This window comes from Athalia rosae, chromosome 7 (genome assembly GCF_917208135.1).
Source record: "Athalia rosae chromosome 7, iyAthRosa1.1, whole genome shotgun sequence".
Lineage (NCBI taxonomy): Eukaryota > Metazoa > Arthropoda > Insecta > Hymenoptera > Athaliidae > Athalia > Athalia rosae.
This window is the reverse complement of record NC_064032.1, coordinates 10,275,078-10,287,900: the sequence shown is the minus strand read 5'-3', so window position 1 is coordinate 10,287,900 and position 12,823 is coordinate 10,275,078. Positions and strand designations below refer to the sequence as shown.

Sequence of the window (12,823 nt, the reverse complement as noted above, 5' to 3'; positions counted from 1 at the left end):
CCACCACCGACGGTCCTTCCACCTTACAACTTCCACCTTCTACTTTTCACCGCATCCTTTCCAGCAGCTCTCCAGTCCTCGTGCCCGGGCACCCACCCAGACCGACTTCTCGAGTCGAGGTATTGGACAGTTGTTGTCCGAACGCGCAACGTTCTATGCGATCCACCGTGTCCACCGTATTATTTGCCGCTGCGTTTAACAAGTTTTCCTCGCGCTCTACGGACACCCGCGACCTTTCCACGGTCATTGGTCGATTTTTTTTATTATTATTTTCGTTTTTTTCTTTCGTTCGTTTCCATTACCTGCGTCATTCGCGTTCGGACCAATCGTGTGTCGAATTCCGCTTCATCGGGAGTAAGAACGATCAATCGCGGTCTTCGGAGCCCGATCATGATTGGGCTTTTTTCCAAGTGTTTCTCCATAAGAAAACCATTGAATCCGTCACGTGCCAATTTAGAAGAGTGAACATGGAAGACCGACTGTCAACGTTCGATCGAGTGATCAACAGTGTTTTGAATAATTAACGGAGTGGTGATCAAGTGCGGCCGAAGACATACGGATTCGTTTATTTTACCACAATGCGGATTAAGAACTGATCGAGACACGTGTCCCGGTTGTACAACGAGTGGACGATATCGTCGTCGAGAATATACGGTGCGAGTGATAACTTAATCTAGTCTAATTATACGGACAGTTGGACGTTACGCGTTCGTATCGAGGGTTCGACAACGGTGTCTCGGTTTCAAATGAACCCGGTTAACAACGTTCGAACATCTGGAGTTTCGATGTACACGTATGTAACGTAGACGCCAGTGATTTGTCAGTGTCATAATCAAAGTTCAGTGTGAATTTTCATTATAATGAACCCACCACCTGAAGAGCAGCTGGGTAGCTCGACGAACGAACAAGGTGACCCTCGTGAACGGGGTAGAAAATTCATGGCAGTGCTAAACGGACTGATCAGAAACCGTGCCAAAATAGGTGGTCAGTAGTAGTGACATTCCCGACCGACAGTTCGACGGACTTTTCTCATTCATATTCCACGATTCTGTAATCGAAGTGATGCGAGAAATTGAAAATAGTGTTCGGAACGCAGAGGGACAATGATGCCGGTATTCCGTCGCGACAATATTTCAAAGTGACCTCCTCGATGTACCAGTGCTTCTTCTCGTCCGGCGAAGAAGCACCCTCTTAAAAATCCCGTCGACAAACTCGATATCGGATCCGAACGATCTTCAAACAGTCGATTAGCAAAGCTGGTGTGATCCGGGCGCTCGTCGGGTATCATGAGGTAGTAAGGTGGTCATTCGTTGCAGAGTTAACAGATAAAGTGAGCACGCGTTTCGCGCCCTGTACGCGCTGGACAGAAGCGCGTCGGGGTTGGGGGTGGTCGGTGGAGTCGGTGGAGTCGGCGGATCGGTCGGAGTCGGGGTAATCGGTATCTGCGGACCGGGTACCGGAACAATCTGTACGCCGACGGACTACGTCACCGCGGGATGCTACCCACCACCGAGTTCGACGCTATCGAACAATCTGAGCGTCGTGCACCCCCCCCAGCCCTCGAGCATCTGCAACGTTGACCAAACACCAATGACACCGACGTCGGCACCGGCACCTGCCGCCGTCGCGGGGCCAAATAACGCCGTCGCAATGAGCCAACTCGGTACGGTTTACGCTACCAAAAGGCGGAGGAGGAACGGCAAAAGGTAAGGTGATCCGATTTGGTCGAATTGGGCTTCCGAGGCGAACGAGACAACCTCGAGGACCTCCTCGCCCGAGGACCCTCGACGATCCGCCCCCCCCCCCCCCCCCCCCGTCTCCCCAAGGTCATTCGCCGGAAATGTCCCATACGCAACCGTGCGTCGAAGCCGTTGGGATCCGGAGTCCGTTCGCGAGGCGACGGATGTTTCGACGCGTCGCTAGGCGTTCGTCAAGTTTTGTCTTCGGGCTGGCCAATTTTACCATCGGACGAGAGACGGTCCCACTCGAATTAGGATTCGAACACGGTGTCCGATTCGAGGCTGGACAAATTTTTTCTTCGGAGCGAATTCGTTCCAGTTATTCGAAGACGATCGGCCGAACGATTTCAAAATTATTCGAGATTAGCTGTCGTGAAACTTTGCGCGAGTTCGATCGAAAATGACGTTCAACCGTTGGCCGATGATTTATCGATTTATGAAACGGTTTGTCATGATCGTAAGTGACTTACGAGCACAACGGACCACGTATAATACTTGTACACGGCGGTCGGTGTTGACGGACTATTCTTGAGAGCGATTGATTGAAATATTGAGTGGCGCCCGGTTGTTCGTGATTATCTTAGCGGTTTAGATGATACACGTGAGGTAATAAAATATCAGCGTATATCGTTGCCGTCTACCGTACACCTATTTCCGCAACTATCCAGTTTTCGTTTCAAATAATATATCACGGGGCATATATTTCTGACGAGCGAACGAACTAACTCACCGTAGCTAAACTAAACGCTTTACGGAAAGCCTCGGGCGCCGCGCCGCGAACTATATAACGTACCCCGTGCAAAAGGGATTTCAATCCTTAGGCGCGCCGATGTTGTTCAGATCCTGATGGCCATTTTTGAACCACTCGCCCCTCGGTATCTACCCAAACAGTCCGAAATGTCGAAATAAGGTCCTTTCTTTTGAAGAGCCTGAAATAACTATATACATACGATAGAGGTGTATACCGGCGAAGTGACCACTTGTACGCGAAATAGCCGTACCTCTATACCGCCGTCTCATTACTTATTCCTACCCTCGTTTATCCCCGACGGTCGTGTGTGTGTGTGTGTGCTGAAAAACTGAGTCGACGTATTCACTTACCCCGAACCCCTGGCGATAACGAGGCGTCGATGAACCGACGCCTCGTTCACGTCAACCGGGCTGCCGGTGTCGCTGAAAAATTGAAAAACTGGACCGCCGCGACTCGAGTCCGACGCGAGATTTTCGAGCGTCGACTTATCGCTCCGCAGTATCCCGACGGTTCTATAGGTTTTTTCCAATATCGTTTTTGTAATTCGTAGTTTTCAAAGCGTCGTTAAATTAAATCCTCGAAATATACCCGTCAATTACGCGCGTACGCGCGAACGATGCGGGGGTATAAACCGAAGGTAGAGAAAATAGATGATTTTTGTAGATGAGAGGAGAAATTGCAATATTTTACGACTCCGCCGCACGACAAAATAAACGGTCATTTCGATGGTCGAATCAATTCCGCGAGGAATTCCGTCTAGGTTACACCCCAACGCGTAAAGTTTCGCGGAGTTTTATAAGCTCTAAACTCTAAACAGTTTTATCTGAAAAAAAGGGTGGTTGAAACAAAAAAATAAAAAACAAAAAAAAAACAAAAAAATCCCTTATTCTTACTAAGTTTCGTAGAATTCCGTACTAAGGCGCTGTGCGCTCGGCTAATGACAGCAGCTTCTATAATTTGGGAGTTTTTGAGCGAACGGCCAAATTGCCATGGCGGTGAGGGGAGTAACGAATCACTGTTATTACCGCTGCTCCGTAGTCAGTCGAACCTGATTATACTTCGGCTGACTTTAGCCTCGCTCCGAACTTATTTTCGACTTCGGATACCTTTGGAGTCGAAAAAATTTTCTATACTTTCCATCCCCGAGCATCGTCCGATGTAGAGTAGTTTACGCCACTCGCGGATGTCCGAAATCCCGAAAGCTCTCGAGAGCTTTCATATTCCCCGTCGCGCCTCTCCGCGTTACGGGCGACAAGACGCGCGTGCGGTACGCGATATGTTCGACGGCCCCTCCGATCGTCATTTTTTCAAAGCTCTCGCGACCCGCAACGGATCCGCGGAGCGCGCGGCCCCGAATTGATACGTCAACTCGAACGACGTGTATCTGAAATTTTTACCCCCCTCTTTTCACACTCTCTCTCTCTCTCTCTCTCTCTCTTATCTCCGAGCAACGAAACGATACACACGGTAGATTGCGCGTTGTTGAAATATGATTAATGGTCATCCGTACATATCAATGATAATAATGGCACTGCACATGTATAGGTACTACAACGAATAATACGAATGAAGGAGACGTTGGAATTTTCGTCTACCTTTTTTTTCCAGAGTAGGTGAACTTTTTCCACCTTATTTCTCATCTCTATTTAATTTTCTTTTATTTTCTTCAAACTATCCTCCTCTCGCGTATCCCCGCGAGGTCCTACTCCTCGGGCGTGTACGAACGGGAAGAGCGGCGCTCAGCGGCTATGTGTGTTTAACCATTCAATGATTCATCCCGCCATTCATCACCGCGTCGCCGGAGTCTGAAATTTATCTTATTTTTATGTATTGGCCTGCCTCGGCCCTTTCACCACCACCACCACCACCACCTGCAACGTTCGAATTTTAAATAACGGTCGACAACGCGACGACAAGATCGTGCATCATTCCTTCATTAACGTTAACGGTTTGTTTAGTCGGAGACGGGAAAGGGACGGAGGAGAAAACAAAAAAGGTCCGGTCGTCGGAGAATCGCTCCATTTACGATATATTCGGGGACTCTCGTTCGAGCATTGAATTTCCATGGGATTTATTATCCGAACGGTGCCTCGATTCGTCGTTTCCCTTTTTTTTCCTTTTTTTCCCCCCCCCCCCCCCCCCTCCTGCCCCCCCGTCTTTGCACAATATAAAACTGTGTACCGTACCCGAGGGATCGAGCTTGCGCTGTACCGCGCGCTTCGTCTTTTCTGCCGTTTCGCACAGACGTGTAATCTTCCGAGCTAGCCACTGGGCGTGGTAATCACATACGTGAGACTGACGATCCGTGGCGCATGGGGAGCAAAGAGAAAAGAGGAGAGAGAGGGAAAAGAGGGAAAAGAGGGAAGGATGAGGGAAGCGTGGAGTACGGGAACGCGTACCATACCTATACCATTGTCCAGAATTAATGTGTACGCGTAATGTAACGTGTACCCACTACCGTTGTAATCCGAACTCGGGTGAATAATTCCCAGCCGAGAAAACAAGAGGAAAATAGGCGACCCGCCGCCACCCCCAGAGTCCCGAGGGATGAAATTTATCGGTGTGCTTGGAGGAGGAGGAGGAGGAAATCAGAAAAATTTCGAGGAGGCTCGCGACGCCCGAAACACTTGGCTTTGTGAGCCGATGCGCACCTACCCATACGGGATGTATACGGGATACGGGGAATGGGGTCGGTGAACTTGGAGGCAAAACGGGGGGAAGGTAAATGTCGAAGATTCCCGAATGTAAGAGCTGCGGATGAAGGAGAAGGAAACCCTGTATTTACTATATCCCTGACTCCGCCCTGCGGGTGTACCGATGCTGCACCGTCTAATCCCTCACATTGTGGATCGAAATGCAAATTCCGCAAAATTAAGGGATACGCACAGCAGGGATACCCCGTTTCGACAGAAAAAAAATTCTTACCGTACGTCCAGACACCGAATTCAGATGATCCGGGGTCCGCGTAAGTGGAATTTCATTTCTTCCTAGAAACGGAATCTCGAAAAACGCTCGCTTCGCCGAACGTTCACCCGATTAGGGAAAAAACGACAATCGAATTTCGAATTACCGTCGGAAATTGAAGAGTCAATAAAGTAGGACAAACAGATGCTCGAAAAAAAAGCCGTACCCGGCGGTAACGGAGAACGGTAAGGTACCCCTAAAACGCCTGAGTCGTTTCATACGCGCGCGCGTGTGCGTGCGTGTATGTGCGAGCCGAGCAATATGGTTTGTGCAGTCTGTCGATGGCGGTGCAGCGCTGTAATGACAGTGAGGTGAGGTGGAGCCGCAGGAACTGACGAGTACAACTGACTGCGATATACCGAGTTCTCTGCGGCAGGGGCCGAAACCGGAAGTGGCTGCTGACATCGGGCAAAACTAGCCTTGAAAAACTCGGCCGCATCATACCCGACTGTATCACTGACCAAATGCTCCCCGGATCGACGACCACCACCACCGTCACCACCGCCGCCGCCGCCCGCTACCATATTTCGCTATTTACTCTCCGTGATCGGGGAGAAGAAAAATAATTCCCTTCCATAGACTCGACGACGACGACGACGACGACGACGACGACTACGACGACGACTACGACGACGATGCGCGGTGATGTGCACACACGCGTGTGTTTGGCCGTACGTAGCCGCGTTTATGATTTTATGGGTTTATTATGGTCAGGTATAGGTGGACGCCTTTATGACACGGAGACGGCCGAGACCTCGTCCCGCACCTTTGCGCGTCAGCCGTGGAAACGGTGTGGATGTGTGCTCTGCATGATCCGAATACATGTGTGCGTTCGTAGGGGTAACGTTTATAGTTTTTTATTGCCAGCCGTAAGAGCGAGATAAAACGATCATCGGGTCTCTAACGAAGCCCCAATTTAATCCAGAGCGTTATGAAAGACACGCGCGATCTCATTGTCAGTCGTAACCTCCACCTATAGTAAAAAGAAAAGAAAAATGATGGAGAAGAAAAGAGAAGGAAAAATTTGAAAAAAAAAAAAAAATAAACCTACCTGATAGGGTCTGATAAGTGTGTAACGTTTCGCTACGAAACTGACCGACCTAATTTAGATTTCTTTCGATTGGCAGCGCTCGGAATTATCGTATTAATAATACGCTTCGTTGCGATTATGTCGGCTGGAATTACACCGGAATTAGATACCGCGGGGTTGACCATGTCCAACTGTGAATCATTCACCACTGAAACGTTCGCTCTGAACTATCGGAGACTCTTTTATCGACCTATAAAGTATCTGAAATCATCGACGATTCAATCGCATGATGTTTCGCTTCGTCAATCCTACTCGAAATATTGACGTAATTACCGTAATTAGACGTATCGGTAAAGTTGAAAATTATCGCCGTGAGAGAAGTTCTCGTTGTTTGGTCTCGAATTTTTTTCCTAAAATTTGTTTCACGCATTTCCGGTACGGACTTATAAAAGGTAGAAAAATTTTAAGGACAGACGTAAACGTCAGCGGACAAAATTTATCTATTGAAATTCAAACGTTACGTCTCCTAACTGCCCATTATAAATTACATAGAATCTATTGATTACAGGTTATATACGATTCCGATACATCGGATTATTTATTTTATTTTATTTTATTTTATTTTCTTTCTATACAAATTAAAATAACAATGCCTGATGTCGAGGGATAAATTTCAAATGGACATCTGCACGAGTCGCTAATTGACGTTTCATTTATTTATTAACTTTATTTTTTCTTGTCTCCTCCCTTTCCTTATCTGTTCGATATTTTAAGTTCGTTTTCAAAGTCGAGGTCGGACAGGTGAAGTAGTCGTCAAGTATTACACGTATATATCAGCCACCGTAGGGGGTCATACGTGCATCACGCCGTAATGCAGGTGATGATTGTAAATTATTTCTTTTATTACGAAAATTTATTGTATTTCTCAAATCTGTTTCCTCTCCTCACCGATATTTCTTTCATCCTCTCATCGAGTTTATGTATAAAAAGAAAAAAAAAAAACAATTTACCCCATATATAAATCATCGAACTAATTTCGTCGTAAAATATTCATCGATGTTACGTAAAACTAGAGTCACGTACCAGGGGAAATGAGAGAGAGAGAGAGAGACAAAAAAAAACAAAAAAATAATTTCTCCAATCTGCGTTGAGGAAGGAAAAATCTTCCGAATCCTTGGAAAATATGCGAGTCGAATCTATTAAATGAAAGAAAGAATGGTAGAGGCGTGTTAACTCAATCGCGGAGTGATATACATATGTACACACACGTGTAACACGCATGCATGAATAATATGACGAATGTATACGTATAGACGTATGTGGAGACGTAGGTATTATAATAGGTGGTGAGGAGGTAGATGGGCGTTAAATTTACACACAACACACGCGATGAAAATTAACACATTTCTACGATTTAACGGTGATTAACAATTAGCATATAGGTGTATATATTATACCTGAGGCTGGTATACGTATGTAGAAACTCTTGTTTATCCGAATCTGTACAACATTTTAATGATTAATCGCCCTCACTTTAATTCTCCTTGTACATTTTACGTGTATGTATACGGTGTAAATCATATCACACGTACTCGTACAAGGACGTTCGTTTTACCTCTCGCGAAATGAAAATCAATCGCTCTAGAGTACATGAACGCGAAACAGCTTGAGAAATGGAAGAAGAATAACAGTATTTTGGACATTCGAAAAATATCAACACACGTACGTATAACGGAGGGTATTTTCATTTTTGCGGTGGTAGATTACTTTTCCTCAAAAAACAAATTCGTCGTCTGATTTCAATCACATCCCAGACACGGTGGGATTTCGACCCACATTCACAACTCCCAGCAAAATTTTTTCCTCCCGAGAAATTCAACGTGTACAAAAAAACTAACCAGACACTTTCAGCCCTATTCAAAGCAACTTGTGAATACGGACCTTCGGCTCTTACCTAATACACGCGACGATTCGAATGAATCCGATCGGTGGATTTGACGTCCCTGTGGACGCATTTGTTCAATGTGCATGCAGAAAATATGTACACACTACGTGGTGGGATATATATATATATGTATATATTGTGCATGCGCAACATTAACGGCAGAAGAAGCGGCGGTAGAGGTAGCAGCAACATTATATGTGCCGTAGTTTGCATATTCATCGAGCTAGCACCGAGCCGGCGCTCGCGCGCTTATCGGGTTTATATTATCACACCGAGCTTAATTGACTTCAGATTCCCTCATTAGCGCTAATGGGTTAATTCTTAAACTGTTCACCTCCGCCAACCGCGCGCTGCACTGCGCCACATTTCGAACAGCTTGTATTATGTATATCGCCTTCCACCGACTACTGATCCGTAATATGTACGGAGTACACGTGTCGTCCGTAAACTGCGACGCAGCATCCCGACTGATCCGGCGACGATCGAGGCGACGGAAATGTCCGCCGAATTTTACGTCCCCTTTTTTTTTTTTTTTTTTTTTTTGTTCCAATTTTGTCACTCCTTTTTCCCACTTCATTTTGTCACCTCCGGCGGCAGCTAGTGCAGATGATTTTTTTCCCATCCATTTTTACACGGTTATTAATCTTGCACGCTTGGGAAGATTTGTGCAAAAGCGACGAAAAAATAAAAATGAAAAAAAAAAGAAAAAGAAATGAAAACTAACAAATAAAGTAGAAAACAAAAGTGGGACTTCTTCTCACTCGGACGATAATCAAGGTACCTGCTGCACCGCGTTTGTAAAATCCTCCTTGACTCGCGGAATAATTTACGAACTTTTCCATGGGTATCCGGTTGTTTTTTTTTATATATATATATATATATTCATGTACACGTATTTACGATAGAGGGGTGTATCGTGTACGTGTAGAACGACGATTGTGCAAAAAAATTTTTCATATCGAACCGCAGGAACGGTAGCATCGGGCAACAACGTTATATATATATACGCGCGGATATAATTAATCTGATTTTAATGAACGTTGTGTAGCTTGGTCGGTTGTTATTATACACGGTTATAACTGCAAGAATTGCAATTCATATAGTATAATAAATATAAGAATCGGTGTATACTCACCTATCCCCCCCCCCCCCGCCGTTTTTCATATACATATACACCTGATACTCTCAGGTATTCGATTCCCATCATAATTACACAGTTGGATTTTGCCATCTATTCGCGACAATACGATACACACTATACAGCTAAAATCGTATAATATACGAATTGCGAATTTATGATTACACGTTATGCACACACATATGTATGCATAGCTTATGTACACTAACTATACCTATATGAGTATGCGATTTTTCGATAGCGTTATACACCGAAACAAACGCCGTGTACGATGTGCAGCGCGTTACGCAATTGAACAATTGAAAAGGGAGATAAAAAAATAAAATAAAAAAAAAACAAAAAACAAAAAACAAAATAAGTAGCATTTGTAAGAAAAAAAATGTAACAACAACGAGAACGAGACTAATGGTAATGATATTAATAACGATAATAATAATAATGATGATGATAACAATAACAACAACAACGACAACAATAATTTATTTCATGTGAAATCGCAAAGTAATATGCCACGTTCTATATAGCTGCACGGTACAAAGAATACCGCCTGCATCATCGCATCGCGGTACGGCAGCTCATATAAATTGCACGAGGTGTGCAGCGTTTGCCATATAAAAGTAGTGTCGGTGTACATAGGCATATACGGTATACCAACAGTAGCAATGGAGGGGAATTACCATACAAATATGTATAACATTATCTATGGAATATTATAATCCGTAAACTCACGTAGGAACACACCGCGGAACTAATTAAACATTGCAACGCTGCATTTCTGCATTAGGTATATACATATACCCCCGGCTGACATTGACGGTTTGTTTGTTCTATTTCTGTTTCTATGTCTATTTTTTTTTTTTTTTTTATTCGTTTTTTTTTTCCGTTCTTCTTCTTCCATAATTTTTTCATTCATACACGTCTCGTTATCTTCGTATACCGTACCACGTTGATGCACCGCGGCGTTGCACGGTTTTTATCTCTGTGCACACCGCTTCCGATATTATTTTTTTTGATTTCATTGTTTTTTTTTTTTTTTTCTTTTTTTTTTTAATTAATTAATTACTTCTTTCATTTTTTTGCTCCACCGTGTCTACGTTTTTCTTTTTTTTTTTTTTTTCTATGCTTCCGCACCCCCGCGTCACCGAGAAAAGAAAAATGGGCGATAAAACGTTTCGGTGGAAAAGAAACACCGGGCACCCCGGTCGCGGTGCGCCTAATTCATTTTCGTTTTTGGGGTTGAGAAGTCGTTCCCAATTTTTTTTTTGTTTTTTCTACTTTTTTTTTTTCCCTCTGCCTCGGTTACCTTCAACATGTAACCATACCTATAGGTACATACATACGTATCGTCCAATTGTACACCACGTACCTTATCCACGAAACTGGCGCAGGCGTCGCGACGCTTTATGGATATACATATAACAGGATCTCGGAATAAAATCGACGCCTCCGAAAAGCGCACGATACGTGCGGCCCTATCTCAGGGTGCGCCGGCTGACCAACAGCTGACCCGCTATTTTCATTAGTCACGTTTACATTACTGGGAAAGACATCCTGACTAATAATTATTATGGTAACAACTAACAAGTAGCTAAAACATCGTTGGAAAGAGGAAAAAGAGAAGAAAAAAAATTTGCGTCGGGTCGGACGTTCGTTGTGTGAAAAATTCATTTCAGTCGAACGTTTCAGCTCGTTTTTTTTTCAGAAATTCCCGTACGACTGGAATTATTCGAACAATCGTTCGATGTTCCGTTTGGTGAGGGCTGAGTGAAAAAAAAAAACGATGTAAAATAAAAATGAAATGCGGAGCGATTCGTCTTTCCACCTAACGACGATGAAAAAGTTTTTATAAATTTAGTTATGCGTGTGAAACAAAAAAGAAAAAAAAAAGAAAAAAAAAACTACGACACTATACGATAACGATAATTTGTTATGTCTAAACTAGAGGTGCTGGAAGTACATAATATACATGAGGATATATGTTTGTTAGTTCACGAGGAACGAGATGGTCAGAACTAGGATATAATAATTGAGTATACATGTAGTATACACATATAAATCCTAGTAATAACACGTGCGCGAGATGTTTTGATGCATAGCGACTATTATTCTCGTATTAAGAGTAGAAAGCTGCACCACGCGGATCTGACGACGTGAGAGATCCGGATATACCCGTATCTCGTACGGTGTTTGACCATCGGCTACGTCGCGTTTAGGTGCGCTGCTGGGATGCCGGCATTCATGACCCCCGCGTCGAAAATGAAGATTGCGGGGAAAACGTGAGATTAATAATTGTGATGGATAAATTGGCGGACCGGCGTTTCGAATAGTCAGTGTCAGAAGAGGAAAAAAGGATGAAGCATCGCGAGAATAAAATCGAACGTTTCGACGGGGGTGAAAAAAAAAAAAAAAAATGGAAAAAATATACTCCTTAAAATGAAATAGAAAATAAATTAAAAAAAAACATTGAATCGGAATAGAACGTGGTGAAAATCGTCGACGGTTGAAAATTTAACACGACGAACGCGTATGGTTTCGCAGGTGTGTCGGGAGGCTTTTTTTTTTTTTTTTTTTCAACGGTGGAACGGGACCCACCTCCGTAAAGGACAGCGGTGGTATCAGCTGAGAGAACGCGCGTATAGGTACTCCGGCAACATTTAACAAGATGTAATTTTCAGTCATCAAGTTAAACTTATATTCCACGTTAACTCTCCCGTACTCGGTCATTAGGCGGTATATCCGCGGGAGTGCGGTCGACGGGACCCGCGCGATTCTCTTCGACACGCGGACGAGAGCCCGGGCAACCTCCGTACCGCCGCCGCGAAATCACGACCCGCGCTCCGGAACTGTTACCTCCGTTAAATTTGTACACCCGAAGATTTTAATCGCTCAATCCGAAACGGCGATGTAACGAGCCGTTTTATTTATTTTTTTTTTTGTTTTTTTTTCCTCTTCTGCCATCTTCGAGCGAACTACGAAGATGCGAAATTTACCGCGGTCCTTCGTAATCCCGTCGGACAATCGAGCGGAAAGTGAAAGTTTTCAGCAATTTTCATTTCCTACGTCGAATCGGCCGCTTTCCGGAAGCTTCCGTCGATCGTTTTCTCACCCTCCTCGCCCCCGTACGGACCGCCGATTCCGACGAAAAATTCCGTACGCGGGACGCGCTCTCTCGAATGATTCGTTTTTTCGTTTTTCACCCCATGTGGATAGAAAATTTCTACGCTATAATTCACGCGGCAGTGCGATACCTGCTGGT

The 12,823-nt window shown here is 44.5% G+C and overlaps 1 protein-coding gene across 3 annotated transcripts in view; it reads left to right on the top strand.

Annotated features, from left to right (window-relative positions):
* The first annotated feature begins 21 nt into the window (after positions 1–21).
* LOC105691087 (aryl hydrocarbon receptor) overlaps positions 22–12,823 on the top strand; it is a 78,781-nt gene continuing 65,979 nt past the window's right edge. For all 3 annotated transcript variants that reach the window (XM_048657877.1, XM_048657876.1, XM_048657878.1), the window contains exon 1: positions 22–1,706. In XM_048657877.1, the coding sequence (XP_048513834.1) occupies positions 1,591–1,706 (116 nt within the window). In that variant the 5' untranslated portion in view covers positions 22–1,590. The remainder of the gene's footprint in view (positions 1,707–12,823) is intronic.